The 22,762-nt window shown below is 55.3% G+C and overlaps 3 protein-coding genes and 1 long non-coding RNA gene across 5 annotated transcripts; 2 read left to right on the top strand and 2 right to left on the bottom strand.

The window, feature by feature from the left end:
* The first annotated feature begins 102 nt into the window (after positions 1–102).
* On the top strand, positions 103–6,634 carry CRB3 (crumbs cell polarity complex component 3). Of its 2 annotated transcripts, XM_081076251.1 has the most exons (6): positions 103–1,061; positions 1,274–1,930; positions 2,150–2,332; positions 3,075–3,139; positions 3,639–3,782; positions 4,110–6,634. In XM_081076251.1, exons 3-6 carry the CDS (start codon positions 2,251–2,253, stop codon positions 4,179–4,181), a joined length of 363 nt encoding a protein of 120 aa, XP_080932377.1. In that variant the 5' UTR covers positions 103–1,061; positions 1,274–1,930; positions 2,150–2,250; the 3' UTR covers positions 4,182–6,634. The 2 variants fall into 2 exon arrangements, with proteins under 2 accessions (XP_080932377.1, XP_080932376.1); XM_081076250.1 differs by having other exon boundaries at positions 112–1,930.
* DENND1C (DENN domain containing 1C) lies at positions 4,635–13,229 on the bottom strand. Its single transcript, XM_081076064.1, has 23 exons — positions 13,115–13,229; positions 11,990–12,054; positions 11,865–11,908; positions 11,682–11,731; positions 11,341–11,460; positions 11,194–11,263; positions 10,937–11,011; positions 10,777–10,842; positions 10,635–10,688; positions 10,417–10,527; positions 9,517–9,617; positions 9,366–9,411; positions 9,132–9,233; positions 8,917–9,042; positions 8,012–8,116; positions 7,263–7,353; positions 7,131–7,171; positions 6,845–6,916; positions 6,200–6,244; positions 6,027–6,134; positions 5,765–5,832; positions 5,408–5,615; positions 4,635–5,314 (listed from the first exon to the last, which is right to left on the bottom strand). The coding sequence occupies exons 1-23, from the start codon at positions 13,129–13,131 to the stop codon at positions 4,691–4,693; spliced, it is 2,409 nt and encodes an 802-aa protein (XP_080932190.1). The 5' UTR covers positions 13,132–13,229; the 3' UTR covers positions 4,635–4,690.
* Positions 10,209–17,171, top strand: LOC308508868. The gene is made up of 3 exons (XR_013995090.1): positions 10,209–11,411; positions 13,529–13,607; positions 16,131–17,171. It is a non-coding gene; the product is annotated as an uncharacterized lncRNA (long non-coding RNA).
* A 625-nt stretch (positions 17,172–17,796) lies between these two features.
* Positions 17,797–21,687, bottom strand: TUBB4A (tubulin beta 4A class IVa). The gene is made up of 4 exons (XM_081076153.1): positions 21,271–21,687; positions 20,627–20,735; positions 20,408–20,518; positions 17,797–19,485 (listed from the first exon to the last, which is right to left on the bottom strand). Exons 1-4 carry the CDS (start codon positions 21,640–21,642, stop codon positions 18,428–18,430), a joined length of 1,650 nt encoding a protein of 549 aa, XP_080932279.1. The 5' UTR covers positions 21,643–21,687; the 3' UTR covers positions 17,797–18,427.
* Between the last annotated feature and the right edge of the window lie 1,075 nt (positions 21,688–22,762).

Raw genomic sequence — 22,762 nt, 5'->3', positions numbered from 1 at the left:
ATCAACCCGCAGCGCGGTTGCAAAGTCGGTTTCCTATTGGCCAGAGCCGCCTGGGAGGTGCCCGCCTCTCCCGCCTCGCCCACCCACCTGGGTGGGGCCTCCGGCTGACCCTGGGCAGCCTTGGGTCCCGCAGCTCTGGCCTTGCCTGGCAGTCTTAAAGGGGTTGATGCCGCATCCAGACCCCGGCATGACTGCTCTCTCTTCATCGGCCTGGGGGGGGGAGTGTCTCAGTGTGACAGGCGCGACTGGGGACAAGGACTCGGTAACCAAGCGCAGGAGGCGGGGCCTCAGCTTGTCGCGCTTGTTGCACCTGCCGAATGTCCCTCCCACTAGTTTAGAGCGCAGTTTCTCGATTCACCATTAGGGGGAGGGGCGCCCGGACCACTAGACGGCGAATAATAACAATAGCTATTAAGGATTCAGTGCGTTGCACGTGCCAGGCCTTTTACTGGACTCTCGCGTAAACCCTGTAAGGTAGGTGGGACTGGCTTTCCCGCTTCACGGAAGAGGAAGCAGGAGATTAAGACCTGTCCCCAGTCCACGTGCCCAGAAGGGGCAAAGCAGGAATTTAACGAGACCTGGGATTCCTACCCATCACTCTATACCCTAAAAGGGATTAATGTCTCCTTAACCATCACTTTCACTCTGGAGTCACCAGGAGGGAGGTCATCTTATTATCGTCGTCTTTTATCCAAAGATACAGACAGTCCCGAGGGCACATTTGGTTCCCACTCAGCTTCTGCCCAGACAGGTGTGCTCAAACAGACGTGTGCCAGACAAACGTGCCTCTTATAGAGGACCCCTTCACAGACGCTTTCATTTGCAGGTGCCCTCCAGCATCGGGGATACAGATGTTTTCCCGTGGAGATTCCCCAAACAGGTGTTTTCTCAGATACTTCCCTGACGAGTGGGCCTCTATGACTCATGAGCTCCTTTCCTGCTGCCCAGTCACCAGATGTGCTTCAATGTAAATGTAGTTCATACAGATGGTCTCAGGTCTCTCTCATTTGAGCTCAATTCTATGCAGATGGTCCTCATACAAGACTACTGCTTCACCTCAGGTATGCTCCTCAACAGACATCTACCCGGGAATGCATTATATAGCATCCCCTCACGCCACAGATGTGTTCCAGTTAAGTGTACACTCATGTGGGTCTGTTTCCATATAACTGGGTCCCATACAGGTGTACTATAAATGTAGATGTGTCTCATACAGGTATTGCCAATGCATTTCACACAGGAATTCCTCATACAAGTCTTGTTCATTTCATAGGTGATGGACGCAAATGCATTTTCAAAACCCTACAGCAGAGTGCCTCAGTCACGTGTTTGTTATAACTCAGGTGTGTTCTATACAGCTATTTTTCACACAGGTAAGCTTCCATTCGGCTATACTCCAAATAGGTGTGATTTAATGCAGACGACTTTCACAGGTGTGCTTCTTACATATTCGTGCAGATGTCTTTACAGGTTTGCTCCCATGCAGGTATGTGCCACACAGATATTTTTTCATTAGGGACTCCCCATCTGAGTCCGCCCCAGACAGGAGTGCCTGATACCCGGGTGTCTCTATCACCCGTGTGTCTCCACACCTGTGCGATCCTACAGATGTCCCCGTAATACAGGTGGAAATTTACTTTTGCACCTGCGCGATTCCGCCCCTTTTTACTCCTCCCCATTATAGGATTGGGTTCCCGTTACAGGTGCGCCCTGGGCGCGGCCCCGCCTCCCGCCTGGCCCCGCCCTCTCACCGAGGCTCAGGTGCACAAGCCGGAAGTGCGCTCCTCTCCCAGGTGAGTGACTAAACTTTCCGGGTCACGTGAGCGGGAGGAGCCGGTGGATTCCGACCGAGAGACAGAGGGACACACCGAGAGTTGGAACCAGGGAATTGAACCGGGAACCTGAGCGAGATCGAAGACGCGCGGGCCAGGTAGGGAGGCTGGTCGCGCTGGTTGGCCTGCTGACCTTTTTCCCCTTCTCCTTCGGTTTCCCGAGCCCAGGAACGTGCCTCCTCGAGTTAATTTTTAATCTCTGACCTCTGGCGCCGGGGCGGGGCGGGACTCCGGGGTGCCCTGGCGCGGGTCGCCCCTCCCCTGGGCCTGCGCCTGGGTCCAGCTTCCTCCCCCACGCCCTGGCCTTTCTCCTCCAGCCCTCAGGTGCCAGGTCGCAGGTACCCCCGGCCCGAGATGCGGTAGGAACGGCACGCGCGAGAAGCCCGGTACCTGGTGCCACCAGCCGGTCGCCCGACCCATGGCGAGCCCCAGCCTGGGGCTGCTCCTAGCGCTCGGCCTGCCGCTGCTGCAGACCCGCTGGGGCCGGGCCTGGGGGGAAAGTAGGTACCGGCGGGGGCTCTGGGGACCTGGGACACTGAGAGGTCAAGAACTGGGGAGCGGGCTTGAAGTGCCTTGGGGGCAGGCGTCTGCAAGGTCAGGGCTGGGGATTTAGAATTCCTGAGTCCTTCCTTGGTTAGTCGGAGTGGGTCTAGCATTCCTGAGTTCTTTACTGGGGCAGAATTATGAGCTGGGGGGAGAGGAAGCCTGCCAGCATATCCGAGTCAGTATGGCTGAGGTGTTTGGGGCAGGCTGGGAGCCAGGACAAGGCCTGCCTGGGGCTCTGAGCGCAGGTTGACCACCGTGCTGGCCACAGGTGCGGACCAAGACAGACAGTCCGCTTCGTTTCAAGAGCCTGAGGGGGGGTGGTATGAGTCAGATACTCCAAGGAAACGCAAGATCTGCCCTGATCCTTAAAGGCCTAGGGAGGGCCAGGGAGGTGGGGGAGGGGAAAGGAGGGTTGGGCTTCTGGACACCATCCATTATCAGAGTCCCCAACTCAGTGCAAACTGCAAACTACTGTGGGCTGATTACTCACTGCTGGGCTCTGCTGGGCTGGGGGCGACCAGAGGAGCAAATACAGCTACGCCGGTCCCTTGGTGCAAGGCAACAGTCTCTGTGAGAATGGAAGACCCAGAAGAGTGAAGTTCTGGGGTGGGGGAGTTGCTCAAGGAAGGTGCAGATGTGCCAAGATGGAAGAGATAGATGGGACTTCATTTATCCTCTCTATCCACCTCCCCACAGCATCGACACCCACTGCATATGGGAACAGCACCATTACCCCCGGCCCCAGCTCCAATGGGGCCCTGGTGAGTTGAGGGTATAAGTGGGAGGAGGGCAGCAGGATGTTATTCAGGAGTCCATATGTAGTGTGTGGAGGGGCCCTAGATTCCCAGAGGTGATGGGTCAGGGTGGGGGAGGGGTGGCACTGGAACACCTTAAGTGGGAGAGACCAGAATACCAACATGGCAACTGGGGAGACCCAGGGCCCCAGACTAGGGAGAGCCAGAACCACAGGAAGGGGGTGGGTGGTGGTGAGTGTTAGGGAGTCAGGAGCCCCATAGCCCTCTCAGAAGGAGGGAGATGGAGCTAGGAGCCAAGATGTGGCCGGTGCTTGTGAGGAGGACCCCAGATGTGGTAGGTGTACTGGGAGCTCCAGATGTGCTAGATAGGGATCAGGGTGGAGGGACCAGATCACCAAAAGTGGCAGGTGTGGAGTGGGGGTATTAGGAACCCTGGATACTTCTAAGATGGGAGTGGCCAGGATTCTCAGATTCAGGGAAGTCACACCTGTCCCCTCTCTGGCAGTCTACAGAGGCCACCACTGCCATCATTGTGGTCTTCTCCCTCTTGGCCGCCCTGCTCCTGGCCGTGGGGCTGGTGCTGCTGGTGCGGAAACTGCGGGAGAAGCGTCAAACAGAAGGCACCTACCGGCCCAGCAGTGAGGAGCAGGTGGGTGCCCGTGCGCCACCGCCCCCCAACCTCAAGCTGCCACCCGAGGAGAGGCTCATCTGAATGCTGGGGTCCGCCACAGACACCTCCACTGTCCAGAACTGCCTGGCGCTTGCTCCCATACAGCAGCTGCCAGCAAGACACCAGCCTCTGATGGCTCAGAAGGACTTGGGGGGCCACAGGGCACCTGCTGGGCTGGCTCCGCGAAGCATGTCACCTCTGCTTGACTCTGCCTGCAGTTGGGGGTGCCGGGGCTGGGGACCCGCCTCCCTGCTTGCTGCACAATCTCCACACAGGCCCGACAACTCCCCTCTCCTTTCCTTTCAGTTCTCCCACGCAGCTGAGGCCCGGGCTCCCCAGGACTCCAAGGAAACAGTGCGGGGCTGCCTGCCCATCTAGTTCCCCTTCCTCTATCCAAATCCCTCACTTGCTGTGTGACTTTGGGGGAAGGCAGATCCCTCTCTGGGCCTTCAAACCCATCCAGCTTCATATTTAAGAATAGAAGGGACAAAGGTGCTTCAGAGACTGCCCCTGAGGGCAAGGGAGGGTGGGGCTGCTCACTTTTTATATATATATGTAAAATTGGTAATGACAAATAATAAAAACTTTTTTTGAGCTGGTGGGGGCAGGAATTAGATTAGGTGGAGGAGACAAATTAAGAGCTCTTATGCTGTGGAGGGATGAATTGTAAGCTTGCGAGGATCCTAGGGCTATGAAGGCTTCCTGGAAGGGAGGGCTTTTCGCTGCACCTAGAAGGCAGCTGGAGGCTATCCCAGTAGGGAAGGTGGTGGATGGATGGGGTGGGTTTCTGAGCAGAGAGAGGGCCCCCAAGTAAACTCACCAGGAAAAACTGGCTTTGGGCTCTTGTGGCTTTATTGAGGGATTGGTGTCCTCCAGACACCTGATCCTTAACCTTCAAAACACTTTTTAAGTTCAGCAACTCTGGGCCGGCTTCTGGCCAGGGGCTCCTGCTGGTTGCTAGAAGGTGAAGCAGGGGATCTGGGAGCTCCCGGCCCCTTGGGGGACTGGAGGTGAGCGTGCTCTGCTAGCAGGCCCTCATAAGGCTGGGCTCTGGGGTTCTTTGGGGAGCCAGGATCTGAGGAAGAGTCAAGGGGTTGGGATGTCCAGGTGATATCCGAGTTAGTCTCTGTGGGGACCTGAAGTTGGCTTTCTGGAGGGCTGGGCTGGGTAGGCGCTGTCAAGAGCTGGGAGCAGGGGCTCTCCTGGGCTCTGGGATCTCCAGCTGCTTCATGAGGAAGGGAGAGACGTTGGATTCGATGACAGGGCTCTGTGAGAGAGGATTCAGGGGCCCCTTGATAGCTTGGGTCTGTAGCTGTTGAAGACTGGGATGGAGAAGTGATTTCTTGACTGGCCTCTGAGGGTGGCTGGGGAGAGAGGTTCTCTGAGAAGCTCTTGGTATCCGAAGGCTGGAGTGTTTGCAGATATGGCATGCTGGCTGGCAGGGACTGGGGCTGGGGCTCTGGGGGGTCCTCCTCATCTGGCTGCCATCTTGGTCTTCCTGGTATGTTGGGCTGGGTGGGGGTGGGGAGATGAGCAAGTTGCTAGACTTTAGATGGGGGATGGGCGGCGGGTAATGGACAAGTGCGGGAGGACTGGGGGCTCACCAGGCTGAGACAGCTGTCGAGGTCCCCTCTGTGGCAGCAGTCTAAGCTCTGGCTGGGCCGCAGGCTGCCTGTCCTTGTGGCTCCTGTGCTCAGACTGTCCAGAATCTCACTCAGCAAATCCAGTTCTTCCCCAGACCCCAGGAAGCTGCTGTCCAGAGCTTCCTCTGCCCATGGGTCCTGGGCATCCTCAGGGCTCAGAGGGGGTGTCCTAAGAGAGGATTGATAGCCTCGAATATCTGCCCAAGACCCCCAGCCTCAGTCCAGGGGCTCTGGCAGGTTTGGAATTTGGGGACTCTTCCCCATCACCCTTGGCCTCCCCCTTCCAACATTGCCCCTCCCCCTGCCTTAGAGCCTTACCCCTCCTCCAGGGACTCAGAAGGTCCTTCTTCCAGTTGGAGTCTCCTGTTAGGGCGAAGGGGCCGGTTCTGCAAAGGACAGATTTGGGGGGTGGGCCTCAGGAGCTATGGGGTCGGGGCTGTGTGAAGGAGGGTGAGTGTGGACACCAGCTACTGGGTCCACAAGAAAGGAGGCAAGATGTCTAGATGGAGACTGAGGATGGGAGGAGGACTTGGTGATAATTCCAGATGCGTGCGTTGGGGTGGGGGTGGGAGCATCTTACCTGTCCAAAGTGCTGGGTAATAGGCAGGCGCTGCTGCAGGCGATCTGAGCGGCTGGTGAGGGACAGGGCCCTCAGGGAGCCTCCCCTCCGCAGGCCAGAGTCCCCATCCTAGGAAGAGGGTGGGTGAATCAGGAGCCCTGTTTCCCCAGTCCTCCTTTGGCCATTAGCCTTACCTTGTACAGCAGAAGGCTCTGCATCCCCTTCAAGCCGCTCTTGGCCTATGGAGGAGCCAAAAGAGAATCAGACTCAAGGTGACTTGACCCCAGGTATTTGAGAATTCAGCCCTCTGTCCCCTAGGACAACGGCACCTTGCCATCTATTCAAGTTTGTGTCTCACAAATATATTCAGTTTCCCACGCACCACCTAAAGAGTCATTACAAGCTCTCGCCCCTTTGACTATACAAAAGGACTATTCCTGGGGGAAATAACCTCCAAATGAAACAGAGGGTGGCAAAAATAGAACATCGTAAAAATGTGTTCATGTTCAAAAGCCGAGCGAAGAATAACATTGAATGGACAATTCAGAGCTGCAAAAGTTGGTCCCAGGAAACTTGGGCTTGGGAGAAAAAAACCCACAAGGGCAACAGTGGGGTTTGCAGTGTTTGAGAAAGACAAAAGAAAAAAAATGAATCTTGGTCATTAATTTTAAATAGGAAAGAAATTATCCCAACAAAAATGAGAATGGTGAATGGAGAATAAAAGTGGGAAGAATCGTTAATGGTTTAACTGCTGGTTCAGTTCTGATAAAAATGTTTGCACTTTAAATGTGGCGTTAAAATACCCTGTCACCCCAGTGGCCTGTTGAGCCCAGCCTTACCGAGCGGTACATGTTTTTGACGGCTGGTTGAGTCTTGGCCTTGACCGAATGCAGGAGGGCACCACCACCTTTCTGGGGAGAGAACGCCAAGGGAGAGAAGTTTGGGCATCAGGGATTACCCCAGACCCCACATCACCCCAGGGCTGTGTGATGTCAGACACGTCCCTCTCCTCTGAGCCTCTATGTCTTCACCTGTATAAATGAACAAAATGACCCTACCTAGGGATTGTGGTGGGATTAAATTAATCCAATAATAAACTGTAAACAAGTGTTTGGTTGTTAATACCTTTAGGTTGTCGGCCCAGAGCTGGTAGGAGCGAAGGGTGCCTAGAACGAGGAGAGAGAGTGGTCATGGCAAGCAGGTTCAGGCTGGGATGCTGCTGGTGGGGTGGGGACTCGGGCTAGGTGCAGGGCTCACCTGAGGAGTCCCCAATGCAGGTGATCTCCTGCTCAAAGAGATCTGAGAAGCCCTCTCCTGTGTTAAGCTTCTCCAGTCGGCCTTCGATGAACTGGGGGAGGGAGGGTCAGAGAGTTAGACACAGGGCCATCATCAACACATATGAATGCGAGGACTAGGAGTCCTGTAGCCCTCAAGATGTAAAAGCCATCCCTGGCTCCTCTAGTGACACACCCCCAGGACCCAGGAATTCTGGAGCCCACCTCAGGAAGCCAGAAGTCCAACAGTCTACCCTCCCCCAGGTCAGAACCTGTCCTCAGGGACCTGGAAGTCAGACTCTGCTACTCCAGATCTCCTAGCTCCTCTCAGTGACCCTGGAAGAGGTCAACCCCACCATCAGGGACTCTAGAACCCAGGCCTTCATTGAAGTACCCTGGAGTCCAGCCCACCTTCCTTCAGGAAGCCAGGAGTCTGGTCGGCTTACAGCCCTCCACCCCGCACTGGAGTCTCCTCCCTCCAAAGCGAGTGCACACTTGGGACACGGCCCTTCCATAAACCTGCACGGACTCACAACATGGAAACTGGAATTTGGTCCCATCCATATCTCCCCAGGGACCTAGGAGTAGTTCTTAATCCTCAGGAACTCAGGTTAGGGGTTCCCATCTTTAGGAACCCGAGTTCAGTCCTGCCCCCCTAACCTGGGACCCATGGTTAGGAGATCCTGCTAGAGCCCCGCCTGCCCCAGCCCCGCCGTCAGGGCTCTGGCTCACCTGTTTAAACAGCTGCAGGTGCACAGCCCGCCGGTGGAAGGCCTGCAGGGGAGACCCCGGCTTCTGGGCCAAGAAGGCTTCTTCACTGAAAGTTACTGGCTGGCCCTGGAAGAAGGACACGGGTCCTGAATTCCCCAGGCTCTCCTGGACTCCAGCTGCCTCACTCACTATAGCATATTATCTATGTAGCAAACGTTGATTGAGCGACTGCTGTATGCTTGAACTTGTGCAGAGCCTTGTGGGGAGGATTTGGGCTTTCACCCCGAGGGAGGTGGGAGTCTTCGAGGGCTGTGGGAAGAGGTGGGACCGGACCTCACTCAGGTGCTACTTCTGAGAGGACAGACTATGGGAGGGGAGGGTGGGAGCCCGGAAGAGACATGTCTGGGAGGCGAGTGTGCTGATCCAGGCGAGCGGTAATGGGAACTAGACGAAGGTGGAGACAGAGGACAGGGAGAAATGGGCAGATTCCAGATGTGTTGTAAAGGTAGAGCTCACAGGAACAACAGATGCTCACGATAGAACCCTCTACTCAAGTGTTTATAGAGTAGTTGAAAACTGAGGGTATGGGGAGTTGAAAGTCAGCAGATCAAAGTCCTAGTTTCAACACTCACCCATTGTGGGACTTCTCCACGCCTCGGTTTCCTCATATGTGAAATGGGCCCATAATGGCATATATCTCATTAAAAGAGATAATAGTACTGGTAAAATCTAGCATTGGAGCACTCACTATCCAAGCATTTTGGATATGCCCACTCATTGACTCATTGGGTTGGTACTATCTGGATTCCATTTTACAGATGAGCAACGGGGGCAAAGAGTAACCACTCTATAATTGCTAGGTATCAATATTATTCTGAATCCTTCCGGGCCCATGGGGCCTCTCCCTCGGTGTCCCCACTGCTCACCGGGCTGCAGACGAGAGCATCGCGGTAGCCCCCAAAGAGCAGAGCCTGGGCTTTGAGGAAGAGACGGGACACCCCTTCCCCCGGGGCTAGCGCGACCTTCCTTAGGCGCAGCCTCAGCAGGGACACCTAGAGGACAGGAAAGCAGAGCTTAGCAGGCGGGTATGGGGCCTCCGCCTCTTGGACACGGCAGGGAGGGTGGGAGGGGTGACACTGACCACGTCTGGGGGCAGCGCCTGCATGTCGTCAAAGGGCGTCTCTAAGATATTGGAGTCCACATTCATCATCACTACGTCCTCTAGGCCTTTCTCCCGCACTCTCTGCAATGAGGAGTGGGGGGGGGGGGGACCGCCGCTCAGAGTTCGAGGATCCCTGGCAGGGGAGGGTACCTGGGGATGCAGAGGGTAGGGGGATTCCGCCCGCCCTCGAAGTCCAGTTCCGCTCCCACTCACCTCGGCGAGACTGGCGTGGACTCCGATGAGGTAGGGCATGGGGGCGCTGCAGACGACCGAGGGGGCAGGGTCATGCAGGCACCACCCCCGGGTCCCCGGAACCCCACGCCTCTTCCCCAGGCCCTGGCCCTCCCAAGTCTCGGCCCCTCACCAGCTGTAGTCTAGCAGGTGCGGCGGCAGCGTGGGGATCAGTACGTGCTCCCAGCTCATGGGGTACAGGAGGGCGCAGGACGCGTGGACGCACGAGGTCAGCTAGGGACGGGTAGGGGGCGGTGGAGTCAGACTTGGACCCCCGGCTCCAAAAACCCTTTCTGGAACGATGGCTCTCCCAGCTCCATTTCCCACCCACCCCACCTCCTTCCCACCAGCTACTGGGTAAAAGTGAAAACTCAGACCCCTCAGGGATCAAGTGGACTCCAAGAATTCGGTAAATGACGGTGCTTGGAGCAAGTGGAGCCAGGACGTAGCACTAGCCTCCCTCTAGGGGGCGGAGCTAATATGCAACCTCCGGGATCCCAATTTCTTTGGGGCAGAGGTACGACTCAGCCTACTGGCTCCATCCCGAAAGCAGAGGAGCTAGTACTGAGCCCGCCCTATTCCCGCCCCTAGGGATGGAGTCACGACTCAACTTCACTTACCCCCACCCTTAAAGAGGCGGAACTGGAATGCAACTCATTTGGACCCGCCCCTAGAGGTGGAGCCAGCATTTAACCTCCACCCCCTACTCTCCCGTCCTTCCCCCCCTAGGGGCGGAGATAGGATTTAGCGCTTCCTGATCTGACTCTCCAGAGGGGCGGAGCCAGTCTTGTTATGGCCCCCAAGTAGGTGGAGTCTGGACTCGGCGCTTCCAATGAGGAGGAGCTACAGCGCAGCCCACTCTGACAACCCCCCATAAGGGCGAAGCCAGGGTTCAACTCAACCCTGACCTTGAAAAGGGCAGAGCCCTCGGGTGTTGCCCGACGGGGTTAGAGTAGGAATGCGCCCCGTCGTCCCGCCCCCAGGGGAGAAGCCCGGGCTCGGCCCCTCCCCTGCCCGGCTGGCCTCGCCTCACCGTGCTTAGCTTGCTGGCGGTGAGCAGGACCCTTCGCTCCGCTAGGAGAGCCGCGAACAGCCCCAAGATGTTCTCGTCGGTCACTGCCACCACCAACTCCGTTAGGTTTCTCTGAGGGACAGAGAGAAGCGCTAGGCGCGAGGGACCACAGGATCTGGCGGCCCCTGTGGGTTTCGGGACCTCGCTCCCCCAGAGCCCCCTCCCAGATGTCCACTCACGTTCTCAGGAATGGATGGCAGGCGGCCTGGGTCGGGGGCCACGAAGCAGGAAAGCTGGTGGAGGATTTGGCGGGGGGACCGATCAATCAAGGGTTGGCCTTACCTGAGTGCCCTCCCTCCCATGGTCCCCAGACCTGCTCACCGGCCTGCTGTTCCCGGGGGCAGGGGGCGGAATGCCGTGCGCTCTGGAGATCGTTACTCCGCTGCCCTGGGGGAGAGGTTTAGCTGTGTGGTCCTCAAGGCTGGGGCGCAGCCTCCCCGTTCACATGGGGTCGGACGCCCAGGGGTTGGGGACTACTCACCAGCTCCACTGAGGCCTGGGTCCTCGGCAGCGGATGCTGCAGCAGATTTAGAAGAAGTTCCTCGACCTCCGAGACCTGTATGGGGTTGGGGTGTCTGAGCCAAAACGTGGATTGGGGATTCTGAAGGCCTTGACTCAGGCTGGGTGGTCTGGGAGGAGCCAAGGGGCTCAGGTAAGGCCTTGGAGTTCTAAGCAGGGCTGGGGGTGTGGTGGGGTGAGGGCTGGGACTCCTGAAAATGAGAGGGGGGCTGGTCTCACTTGGTCCTGGGCTAGGAGGTCCCCTACTGTGTTCAACAGCTTGTAGAACATCTCAAACCAGGGAAGGTGGCTGTGGAGAGAGGACACAGGTTCCATGAAGCGCCTCTAGGTCGAGACCTCCTCACCCTCTCCCCCCATATTCCACACCTGAGGATGCAGAGACAACTGAGAGCACCAGCCCGGAGGCGACAGAAACCGAATCTTCGGGTGCCGGTCAGGTCGGTGAGGGCGAACGTGAAATGCTGTACCGCAGGGCTGGGGGGCTCCCTGGAGGTGGGAGAGGCTCTCAGAGACCCGGGAATCACAACTCCCCAAGCCCCCACCCTACCCTTATAATTCTCCTAGTACTGTGTCCACCAGTGTGGGGCCCTAGGTGTATAGGTCTTTAGTTGTCAGGGTCCCTGAGGCCCTGCGTCCTTAAGCCCCTGGATGTGTGAATCCCTGAATCCTTGGGTCTCTGGGTCCCTGGTGTCTGTTTCCTTCCGTACCTTTCCACATCAAAAGGGAAGCAGAATTTAGGCACCATCTGCATAGCTTCCTGGGGGTGGAGAAAAGCACACAGTTTGGCCACTCAGGTTGGGCCCCATCCCTGAGCTCCCTGTCCAAGACAAAGTCCCCTCCCCCAGGGGGACTGGCCCTGGCCTAGGGGAGCAAGGAGACAGCCTGCATACCTGGTCCCTGAAGTCTGGGGGGAACTGCCGCAGGATGGGGGGATCTGCAGGAAGAGCAGGCCTCTAAATTCAGGGTCCCAGGCCCACCCTCCATCTTCCCCCTTCACCCAATGCCCCCAACTCACCCTCCTGTAGGGAGGCAGGGCAGGCTGCTTCAAAGAACCAATCAAACACGGCAGGGGGACCCCCTCTGTGGGACAAGAAAGGGTGTAGTGGGTCCATGGACTTGCTTCTGGGTGTCGTTGTGTCCACGTGGGTTTTGTATGGGTGTGATTGTGTGTGACTGGTGCATCTGTGTGTGCATGACCCACATACAGTTTTGATGGTGTAGGATTTGATGGTGCAGGTTGTGTGAGGCTGTGCATGGGATGGTACTGATTGTGTGTGTGTGACTGGGAGTATGAAGCAGTGACAGTGGGACTCTGTGTGTGTGCATGACTTAAATTCGTGTCGGCCTGAAAGAATGAGGCTGCTCAGTGCGTGTGTCAGGTAGCACGGTGAGTCTGCGTGACCAAGCCAGTGTAAAGGTAAATAAGCCCACGTTTTCTTGTGTGGCTGTGACTATGATTGAGTAAATGTGCCAGCGTCTGTGGTCTTGAGAGCAAGAGGCCTCCCCGTGCATCTCTGTATGTGAGGCTTTATGGGGCCCCAGGGGCTGACCCCAAATTTCTCATCAGAGAAAGGAGAGCAGTGTGCCCTGGTACTTCTGTAAACCCTGCAATCTCTGACTTCCTCCCTTATCCCCCCTTCTGCCCACCACGCAGAGGGCGCTGGGACTTGCTCTCAGGAAGAGAGACAGCAAGACCTGGACGGCAACAGAGAAAGAGGATGGGGTCTGACTGAGATCACTGTCCCTGACATGGGGAGCCCTACCACTTCGCCCTCATGCTGACACAAATATCACACAAGCACTTACACAGAGGGACACACAGAGTCCTCCCACCCACCCTGCTGACAACCAGAAGCCATGCTCCCTTTCACTCAGATATACCAAAAGGTATACGCTCTGAATTACAAACTTAGCCACACAGAGCTGGGGAGATGCAGGAGGGGGAGAGGCCGAGAGTGGCCTGAGTGTGTCTGAGAGTGGAGTCCATATTGTAAGCCAGCTGAGAGTCCTGCCCTGATTCCCACCTGCCCCTGTGACTCTTAGTCCCTCCCGGGCGTGCACCAGCCCCCCTCCCGTTGGCCCCAGCCCAGGCCTAGTCTGGGAATCTTGGTTCAGAGGATGGGGGAAGGGCCACTCTTACTCAGCTCTGGATCCCATGGTCCCTGCAGGGCCGGCCTGGTGGGGCCCTTTCCCTAGGGGTCCTGGGGGCCGTGCTTGCGCAGGGCTGGGCCCTGAGCCGGCTCAGCTTCCTGTGTGGCTGAGAGAGGAAGTTTAGTGGGTGACGTCTACGGAGGGAGGCCCCTGCCCCCACCCACTGTGAAAACCCCAAGCATCTTTTCTTCTAGCCCTTTCCCGGGATCGGTGGGCAATTGGTGGCTCAGAGACCAGACCCCCAGTTCCATCCTGCCAGACCAGGTCATGTCTGGTTCCCACCATTACACCCAAGCCTTTCCCTCTCTGTGCAGCCCAGGATTCACAATTTGCCTAAAATGCTTCCTCTTCCTTCAACTCTTCCTCTTTCCTTTGGTCCATCTGTACTGGCCATTCCTTATAGGGCCACCAGAGGGAGCTGGACCAGAGAGTGGACACTGGATCACCAGAGAAGTGGACAGCCAACAGCAGTCAGAACACAGGTACAGACCGACAGACAACACACACACACACACACACACACACACACACAGAGCCAGGAAGTGACTGACAGACAAATAGGCTAGAACAGCCATAGATAGCAGACAGACACAGAGAAACACTAAGTCATACAGGCAGGATACAGTGATAAACACAAACTGACAAATAGAGAAGGATGGCACACGCAAGGAACAGTCTTTGACCAGCCAGGTGATAGATGCCGACAGATGATAATAGACAGGTGCAGCTACAAATAGATTTACACAGAGACGGCACACAGACAGATAGACATACAAACAAGATAACAGAGAACTATACAGACAAAAGATAGAAAGGCATAGAACACAAGCATAGCTAGAGCGGTAACAAAGGGATAGACCACAAGTCTTAAGGCCCAGCTGTAAGTCATATTCATATCCAGACATAGTCACATGCGTGGAGAGAGACACAGCTGGACACAGAATTGCAGACTAAGAAAGAGATGGACACATGGGCAGACAGATGTCATATTGAAACACAAGGATACATAGACACACTTGCAGGCCAGAATCAAGTTCCTGCTAGGTTCTGTCTGTTCTTATGAGAGGCAGATCAGGTAAGTGGTTAAGAGAATGACCTTGGAGTCAGAGAGACCTGGGTTCAAGACCTAACTCAGTTCTGTTGTGTCTGTGTGACCTTAGGCAAGTCATTTGAACTCTCTGTATTAGTTACTATTGCTGTATCTCAAATGGCCATAATTTATGGCTTAAAAGAATACACATTTAGGATCTGACAGTTTCTGTGTGGGCCAGGACTCTGGGTCCTGGCTTAGCTGAGTCCTCTACTGCAGGGTATCTCAGCTATAATAAGGTATATCTGCTGGGCCGTGGCCTTATCTGAAGGCTTGACTGGAGAAAGATCTGCTTTTAATCTCACTGTGTGACTGCTGGCAGGGTTCAGTTCATTGTGGAGTGTTGGACTGAGAGCTTCAGTTCCTTGTTGGCTGTTGGCCAGAGGCTGTCCTCAGTTCTTTGCCATGTAAACCTTCCTAATATGCTGCTTGCTTTATCAACTTAAACAAGCTGAGAAGGCAATAGGGTTCATCAAGACAGAAGTCACAACCTTTTGTAATCCGATCTCAGAAGTGACAACTCATCACCTTGCCATAAGTTGTTGGTCAGAAGCCATCACCAGGGCCAGCCCACACTCCACACCAGTGTGGCATGAAGTCATTCATTCACTTGCTCATTCATTTAACAAATAATTACTGCGGGCCTGTGTTGTATCACGCTGTTTTAAGTAGACTAAGATTCCTGTCCTCATGAAGCTTGCATTCTAGTGGGGGACAGTAGGAGACAAAAAGAACAAGTATACAAATTGATAAGTGATGGATAGCTGCGGGGTGCTAATTTAGAGTTGCCAGGGAATGCTGCTTAGAGAAGGTACCATTTGAACTTAAACCTGTAGATGAGAAGGGGCCAGCCACGCATACATCTGGGAAAAGAGGTAGCAGAAACAGCATGTACAAAGGCCCTAAGTTTGAATCAAGTGTGATATGATTGAACACATAAAGAAGGCCACTGTAGTTTCAGTTTAATGAGAGAGGGTGAGGGTGATGGGATGTAGTCAGTAGGGGGTAGAGACCCAGGCAAGAGTTTGGGTTTCAATCTGCGTGAGATGGTAGTCATAGGACAGTTTTGAGCAGAGGAGGGACAGGCTCTTACTTGCATATAAAGGTTCCTTTCTGGTTTCTGTGGAAGGATACACTGCAGGGGGCAGGGGTGGCAGAAGGGAGCTCAGGGAAGTGACTGGAGGGAACAATAATGGTGGCTTAGACCAGAGTAAAGACAGGTGGAAAACAGAAGTTGGATTTGGAATATATTTCGGAGACAGAGACAACTGGACTCAGCAAAAGACAGGAAGAGTGCTAGGTGTGAGAAACGATGAATCAAGGCTGACTCCTAGATTTGGGGTAAGCAATGAGGTGGTGCCTCTTATTGGGGAAAGGGATGTTTTAGGGGTAGAATAGGGAGTTCTTTTGTGGCCACATTAGATTTGAGATGTTAGACAGTGAAGTTCACGGTCTAGTCCGTTGTCTTCCTGCTCCATCAACCAACACTGCGCTGGCCCAGCTCAGATGAGGGTTGCTGCTGGCTGTGTATCCAGGCTGCCTTCCTCACACTTCTTCCTGGCTGCAGTGGGACCCAGTGAGGAGACTGGGGTCCCAGTCAGGGTCCAGTGGTCCAGCATAGAGTGTGGAGGGAATAGTTGATGGGCTCTCAGCATCCGTCCCTTCCTCCTCACCCTCCTGGATTGCCTTCCTTTGTACTGCAGAAGCTGGGAAAAAACTACATTTCCCAGACTTCTTTGCAGCTCTGGCTCTGGTTGCAGAACTGATTCTACCAATTAAAAATGCTTGTGAAAGATTTGGAAGGTAGAAGTGAGATGACTCCCCCCCCCCACCCCACCCCCGTGTGTGTGTGTGTGTGTGTGTGTCCTGCTGTATAATATTCATTTTAATTTATTTTATTTTATATTCATTTTAGTTAATTTTGTGTTCAGCACTCCAGTGGACCTGTCTCCAGTTTTGTGGGTGTTGGGAGGTGTTCTTGAACTTGATAGTTCTGATGGCAGCCTGTTGAATCTTCACCTTTCTCATCGAACAGAGGAAGTAGCCCCTTGGCGGCTCAGCTTTGTGTAGTTTCAGCCTATTTCAGGGCTACTCAAAATGTGGTTTCATAGGCTGGATCATGAGCATCACGTGAGAACTTGTTAAAAATGCAATCTTGGGTCCCACCTCCCCCACCTTGCTGAATCAAAAACTCTGGGGTGAGGCCCAGGAAGCTGTGTGTTAGCTGGCAGTGTTCCTGGTGATATTTTTGCACACCGAAGTTTAAGAAGCCCTGGCCTACAGCCCACTCTCTCAGCCCCTCCAATGGTTATAACCCCCTAAATCCTTATATTAAATCCCTTTCTGCTTAATATGCCTAGAGTGGTCTCCACACTGGACTCTGGCTGACAAACTAAAATTAGAGTTCTAGACTTAAACTGTCAGGCTTTCAAACCCAGCTCACTGCTTCACAGTCACGGGGCCAAAGTGTAATTTCCAAAGATGGCCACAGCGAGAACTCCCATCCCACATGCTCTTCTGGTATTTTGCCTCTCTACGCTCCAGAGATGGAGTCTATATCCCACCTCCTTGAACTTGGACAGATCTTTGTGATGGCCTCGATTAGGAGTCCAGAGGAGACCAGTGACTTCTGAAGCTAGGTCCGAAAAATGCAATGCATTCTGCTTGCTCTCCTGGGATACTTGCTCTTGGGGAATTTGGCCACCATGCTGTGAAGAAGCCCAAACAGACTGTGGAGAAGTACTGAGGCCCTCCTACCTGCCCCTGCCGAATCCCCAGCTGACAGTTGGCATCAAGTTGGCAGCCATGTGAGTGAGCCACCTTGAAAGTAGGTTCCTCCGCCTCCAGCTGAGCTTCTGTAGCTGATGCCACAGGGAGCAGAGATGAGCTGCCTTGCCAAGCCCTGCCCAAGTTACAGATTTGGAAACAAAATAAATCACTGCTGTTTTAAGCCTCTAACATTTTGGGATAGTTTGTTACACAGAAAAAGCTGATACACCTTGTCTGTCATAACCTTTGTTTGAAAGAAGATACAAGCTCAGACATTACAGGGTTGGTGTGAGAGTTACAGGAGATGAGACATGTGCCAGGACATTGAAGTGCTCCATCCATGTTAGTGACTATTATTCTGGCAGGACTGTCCCTTGGGTGCTAGCCCCAGGCTGCCATCTCCTCAGCATCCTTCCCTAGAGATTCCCTCCTCTGCTTTCCATACTTGCAAGATACCCCACAGAAAATGGCAGCAGCTCCATCGGCAAGCACCCACTGTGCCAGGCACAGTGCTCACAAGATCTCGAATCCTCACAAACATCCCTTGGGTGGGTGGGTGGGATCATGGAAGGGAGAAGTACATGATCCCACTACAAATGAGAAAATTGAGGATCAGAGAGAGCAAGTGGCTTATTCAATGCCACGCTGTTAATTAGTGGCATAGCCTGGTCTGTCTGACTCCAAAACTTCTCACCCCCTACCCCTGACCCCCAGATTAGATGTCCCTTTGGCGCCCACCTCCATCCTGTAGGAGGGAGCCCTTGCTTGTTGGCAGTCCCACAGAGAGATAAAAAATGCACTTGGCAGAAACATGGCAGGACAACAATTTATTTATTGTGGGTCAGGCAGAGGGGAGAAGTGTGGGGAGGGTTGGGGGCACAGCCTCTGTTGTCCACATGCTCCAGGGCTTCCTTCTCCCCATGTGGCACTCCTTTACCACACCATGGAAAGCCAAGGTCAGGTGGAGCTGAGGGGAGTGAGTTCAGAGACAAAACAGAGTTACAGGAGCCAGAGAGATGGTGGGGTCAGAGGGCAAGTGGGCTTGTGGGAGCAAAGGTGAGGGAAAGTCAGAGGTGAAGGGAGGCTCTAAAGTAGGGGGTCAAAAGTAAACTGGGGCTTATTGGCCTGGGGGTGCGTTGGGTTCGTGGGCAAAGTCAAAGGCGAGGTGAAGGAGAGCTCATGGATTGTGGGGTCAAAGGTGAAGCAGGGCTCTTGGCGGGAGTTGAATTTGGAAGAGCTCAAGGGGGTAGGGGACAAAGTGGGGCTCAAGGGTCAAAGGTTGACAGGTCAGGTGTGACGTGAAGGTAGTAGGGTCAAAAGGCCAGAGGTAGGTCAGGCTTGGAGGTGATGCGGGGTTCTTGGGGACCCAAGGAGGGCTCTAAGGGGTCAAAGTAAGCAGCCTGGGGCTTTTGTGGGGACAGACATAAAGTGAATGAGGTGACCCTAGGCCACCTCCTCCTCGGCCTCTTCCTCGAACTCCCCTTCCTCGGCCGTGGCGTCCTGGTACTGCTGGTACTCGGACACCAGGTCGTTCATGTTGCTCTCGGCCTCGGTGAACTCCATCTCGTCCATGCCCTCGCCCGTGTACCAGTGCAGGAAGGCCTTGCGCCGGAACATGGCCGTGAACTGCTCCGAGATGCGCTTGAACAGCTCCTGGATGGCCGTGCTGTTGCCGATGAAGGTGGCGGCCATCTTTAGGCCGCGGGGCGGGATGTCGCACACGGCCGTCTTCACGTTGTTGGGGATCCACTCCACGAAGTAGCTGCTGTTCTTGCTCTGCACGCTCAGCATCTGCTCGTCCACCTCCTTCATGGACATGCGGCCCCGGAACACGGCCGCCACGGTCAGGTAGCGGCCATGGCGGGGGTCGCAGGCGGCCATCATGTTCTTGGCGTCGAACATCTGCTGGGTGAGCTCGGGCACCGTCAGGGCGCGGTACTGCTGGCTGCCCCGGCTGGTGAGCGGGGCGAAGCCGGGCATGAAGAAGTGCAGGCGCGGGAAGGGCACCATGTTCACGGCCAGCTTGCGCAGGTCCGCGTTGAGCTGGCCCGGGAAGCGCAGGCAGGTGGTGACCCCGCTCATGGTGGCCGACACCAGGTGGTTGAGGTCGCCGTAGGTGGGCGTGGTCAGCTTGAGGGTGCGGAAGCAGATGTCGTACAGCGCCTCGTTGTCGATGCAGTAGGTCTCGTCGGTGTTCTCCACCAGCTGGTGCACGGACAGCGTGGCGTTGTAGGGCTCCACCACGGTGTCCGACACCTTGGGCGAGGGCACCACGCTGAAGGTGTTCATGATCCTGTCGGGGAACTCCTCTCGGATCTTGCTGATGAGCAGCGTGCCCATCCCGGACCCTGTCCCACCGCCCAGCGAGTGGGTCAGCTGGAAGCCCTGCAGGCAGTCGCAGCTCTCAGCCTCCTTCCGGACCACGTCCAGGACAGCGTCCACCAGCTCCGCGCCCTCTGTGTAGTGGCCTTTGGCCCAGTTGTTGCCGGCTCCGGACTGGCCTGAAGAAGGAAGGAGACACATAGGCAATTGTGGGGAGAGCCCATCCCCAGCCATCCAAGTAGATGAATAATAATAATAAAATTATCACTACATATAATATAAATTATTATAATTTTGTTATTATCAATCATTCTCTTTGCTTCCATCTTTGACTCCTTCACCCAGCAGCTATTCCCTCCACTTTGCACATCTTTACTCCCTTCAATGCCCTTTGGTCAGTTTAAGTCCTACTCATTATTTTGGCTGCAGATATTAACAATGACAATGACAATGAAAACAACAACAAATGCTTATTTACCTTTTCCTCTGTGCTAGGGATTGGTCTAAAGTTTTTACACATATTAATGGCTTTAAGCCTCACAATCCTGCAAAGCAGACCTTATTATAATCCCTGTTTTAAAGATGAGGACACAGGTACAGAGAGACTCAGGAGCCCACCCAAAGTCACCTAGCTGAGAGGATCAGTGCCTGAGTTTTACTTATTTATATTCTCATCCCACCTCCCTCCACTGGGATGTCAGGTTGGTGGGGGTAGGGGTACAGAAAGCTTTGTCTGTTTTGTTCTCAGCTGTATCCCCAGGGGATACAGTAGGGCCTGATATGCAGTACGTGCTCAATAAGTATTTGTCCAATGCCTGAAGTGGAAGAACTAGGCTTTGCATGCAAGCAGTCTGGCTTTGGTCAATACTGTTAAATTAAAATACCACCTCCTTCAGGAAGCCTTCCCTACCCACACCCACCTCGCTGTATCAGATGCATCTCCCATCACAATGCTGACTGCCCTGCCGGCCTTCACCACTGGGCTGTGGGGCCCCATGGTCCCATTGAGTTTCTGATGATAGGTGGAAAAATTTTGCCAAGCGTTTGGAAGTGAAAGAAATGATGGGCCTTCCCTGACTGTGCTTTCTGCCCAGGACTCACCAAACACGAAGTTGTCAGGCCGAAAGATTTGGCCAAAGGGGCCAGAGCGGACTGAGTCCATGGTGCCTGGCTCCAGGTCAACCAACACAGCTCTGGGTACGTAATTTCCTCCTGCAGGGAAGCAGATGGAGGGCAGCTGGGGTAAGAGCCAGGAACCAGCATGCTGTCCCCTCCCGGCCCCTCTCCATCCCCACTCCCGCAGGCACCCCTATGCCCTACCTGTGGCCTCATTGTAGTACACGTTGATTCTCTCCAGCTGCAGGTCACTGTCCCCATGGTATGTTCCCGTGGGGTCTATGCCATGCTCATCACTGATCACCTCCCAGAACTAGAGGGATGGTGGTGGTAGTGGTAAGAACCAAGAGAGGGGGAGCAGGGGTCCAGGCCTGCCCTGGGCTTCCATCTTCTGGCCTCAGGACCCCCAATCACTTCCCTGGCTGCCACCTATACCCCAGCAAGGTGAATGGGGTACCTAGACGCACGGTGGGGAGGCAGGGATGAAACAGCAAGAAGGGAGAGATGGGGGCGGGGTGAAGCAGTCATCACCCCAGGCAAGCCCGCTCGTGTCAGTTCGGTCTGGCTGCAGCCGGTGGGGAGGGGCTGGGTCTCTTTGTGCGTGGGCAGGGGACAGTGGGCCAGTTGTGAAGCCAGCTGTGGCCAGCGGACAGAAAACTGGGCCCCAACCCCCATCAGCCTCTTTGTTCTCAGCCTGGCCCTGCCCCGGCGCCCCCTTCCCCACCGTCCCTGGGGCGCTCGCCCCTGACGACCCCGTCCCCCAAAAGGCCCAAGATCGGGTAACTGCGGAGCTCTAGAACCTGCTCCGCTCCTCTCGGCCGCCTCCCGGGGCCCTGTCCCCCGCGCACCTTGGCCCCGATCTGGTTGCCGCACTGGCCCGCCTGCAGGTGCACGATCTCACGCATGGCAGTAGCACTGCGTGGACGCGGCGGCAGTGTCTCTGATGCTGGGAGCTGCGGTGGCGGGGCAGGAGGTGGACGCAGCGGCGCTGGCAGCGACGAAGCAAGGTCTCTGCGCCCCCGGGGCGCCTCTATAAAAGCGGGCGGGGCCCGCGTCACCGCGGTCACCGGTCCGCTCCGCCCCCTGGTCCCGCCCCAGCACGGAGGGGGCCGCGGTGGAGGGAGCTCCCTCCCCAGAGGCCTGGGGACCTCCCGGGACAAGCGCTGGGGTTCGCCAGGGTCCCTTGCGCCCCCACCTCGGACCGTGGCGGGGAGGCCCATTAGGCGCTATCAGCACCGTTTCCCCCGGGTTTTTCAGAGATTTGGCGGGGGAAGGGAGAGGCCCGGTAAACTAGCAGCGAGGAGATCCTGCCTCCCCACGTCCGGGCGGCCCTGTCTCAGTTTATTTGCCCACAGCCTCCCTCCACATTCCGTCTATGTACCATTCGCCAGAACCCTTGTATTACCGAGAGGGCTCCTAGTGGGGTCGAGCTGGGGGCTCTGGAGTTGCGATCTGTTTCTTTGAGGGGGGGCAGTCCGTTCCTGGAGGACTTGTCTTGAAGCTGTGCAGTCAATAAAACCACAATTTTCCTTCCAGGTTTCACTGGGCGATGCTTTGGGACTAATGGAGGTTTGGGAGATCCATGCGCTCCCCCCCCACACACACCTCTCTTGGGCTTTGGGTTCGTCGCAGGTGGGGTCACCCCAGCCTTGCCTGGGTGGAACATCAAGGTTTAAGGTTTATAGCCAGATTTCACATTAGGGGGGATAGTGAGCACCCAAGAGCGGCATTGCTCCCCCCACATCAGCACCTCTCTGCTCCAATGTTACGATTTATTGCAAGCCATCACCCTACCTTCCCATTTCTTATTGGCCATATGACTGCACTGGCAGCTTTGTGTCTCTGTGGCTGAATTTACTCATTGGCAAGAAGAGGCAGTCAGGAATGCCCACCCTCCAGTCCGGTTGGGAGGGTAACAATAAGGTGGCCCAGTTAACAATGAGGTGGCCCCAGTTTCCCCTTGCACAGAGTAAACAGTAAATTGTAGCTATTTGTATTACAATTATTATCAAGGGCTGAACAAGACTTCCTGTCCTGTCCCTCAAGTCAAGGCCAGACCTCTTGGGATCACCTTCAGCTGGCAGCCTCCAGTTCTGCCATCCGAAGACTCCTTCTCACCTCCAGGGCTTCTGGCTATTGTGGGGTAGCAGTGGGGTCCGCTGTATGGCTGGGACCTCACATTCGCCAGTGGCCTCTAGTTTTGACCAGTGGTCTCAACCAGGGGCGATTCTGCCCTCCAGGGGACACTTAGCAATATCTGGAGATATTTTTGGGTGTCATGCCAGGATGGAGGTTGTGTATGCACTAATGGCATTCTGTGGATGGATGGTGCTCAACATT

This window comes from Rhinolophus hipposideros (assembly GCF_964194185.1).
Source record: "Rhinolophus hipposideros genome assembly, chromosome: 16".
Classification (NCBI taxonomy): domain Eukaryota; kingdom Metazoa; phylum Chordata; class Mammalia; order Chiroptera; family Rhinolophidae; genus Rhinolophus; species Rhinolophus hipposideros.
The sequence above is the reverse complement of the archived record's forward strand: the minus strand, read 5'-3'. Positions and strand labels throughout refer to the sequence as shown.

What these genes read in the sequence shown, in the direction of transcription:
- DENND1C (XM_081076064.1), bottom strand. An exon ending in CCCCAGACTTCAGGGACCAG is followed by an intron (nt 11,732 to 11,864) that starts GTATGCAGGCTG and finishes CTCCACCCCCAG; the next exon opens with GAAGCTATGCAGATGGTGCC. An exon ending in TCTGGGCCGACAACCTAAAG is followed by an intron (nt 6,917 to 7,130) that starts GTATTAACAACC and finishes TTCTCTCCCCAG; the next exon opens with AAAGGTGGTGGTGCCCTCCT.
- CRB3 (XM_081076251.1), top strand. Translation starts at nt 2,251, where the DNA reads ATGGCGAGCCCCAGCCTGGGGCTGCTCCTAGCGCTCGGCCTGCCGCTG. An exon ending in GGGCCGGGCCTGGGGGGAAA is followed by an intron (nt 2,333 to 3,074) that starts GTAGGTACCGGC and finishes ACCTCCCCACAG; the next exon opens with CATCGACACCCACTGCATAT. An exon ending in GGCCCAGCAGTGAGGAGCAG is followed by an intron (nt 3,783 to 4,109) that starts GTGGGTGCCCGT and finishes CTTTCCTTTCAG; the next exon opens with TTCTCCCACGCAGCTGAGGC.
- TUBB4A (XM_081076153.1), bottom strand. Translation starts at nt 21,642, where the DNA reads ATGGGCCTCCCCGCCACGGTCCGAGGTGGGGGCGCAAGGGACCCTGGC. An exon ending in GCAACCAGATCGGGGCCAAG is followed by an intron (nt 20,736 to 21,270) that starts GTGCGCGGGGGA and finishes CCATCCCTCTAG; the next exon opens with TTCTGGGAGGTGATCAGTGA. An exon ending in GCCTGACAACTTCGTGTTTG is followed by an intron (nt 19,486 to 20,407) that starts GTGAGTCCTGGG and finishes TTCCTTCTTCAG; the next exon opens with GCCAGTCCGGAGCCGGCAAC.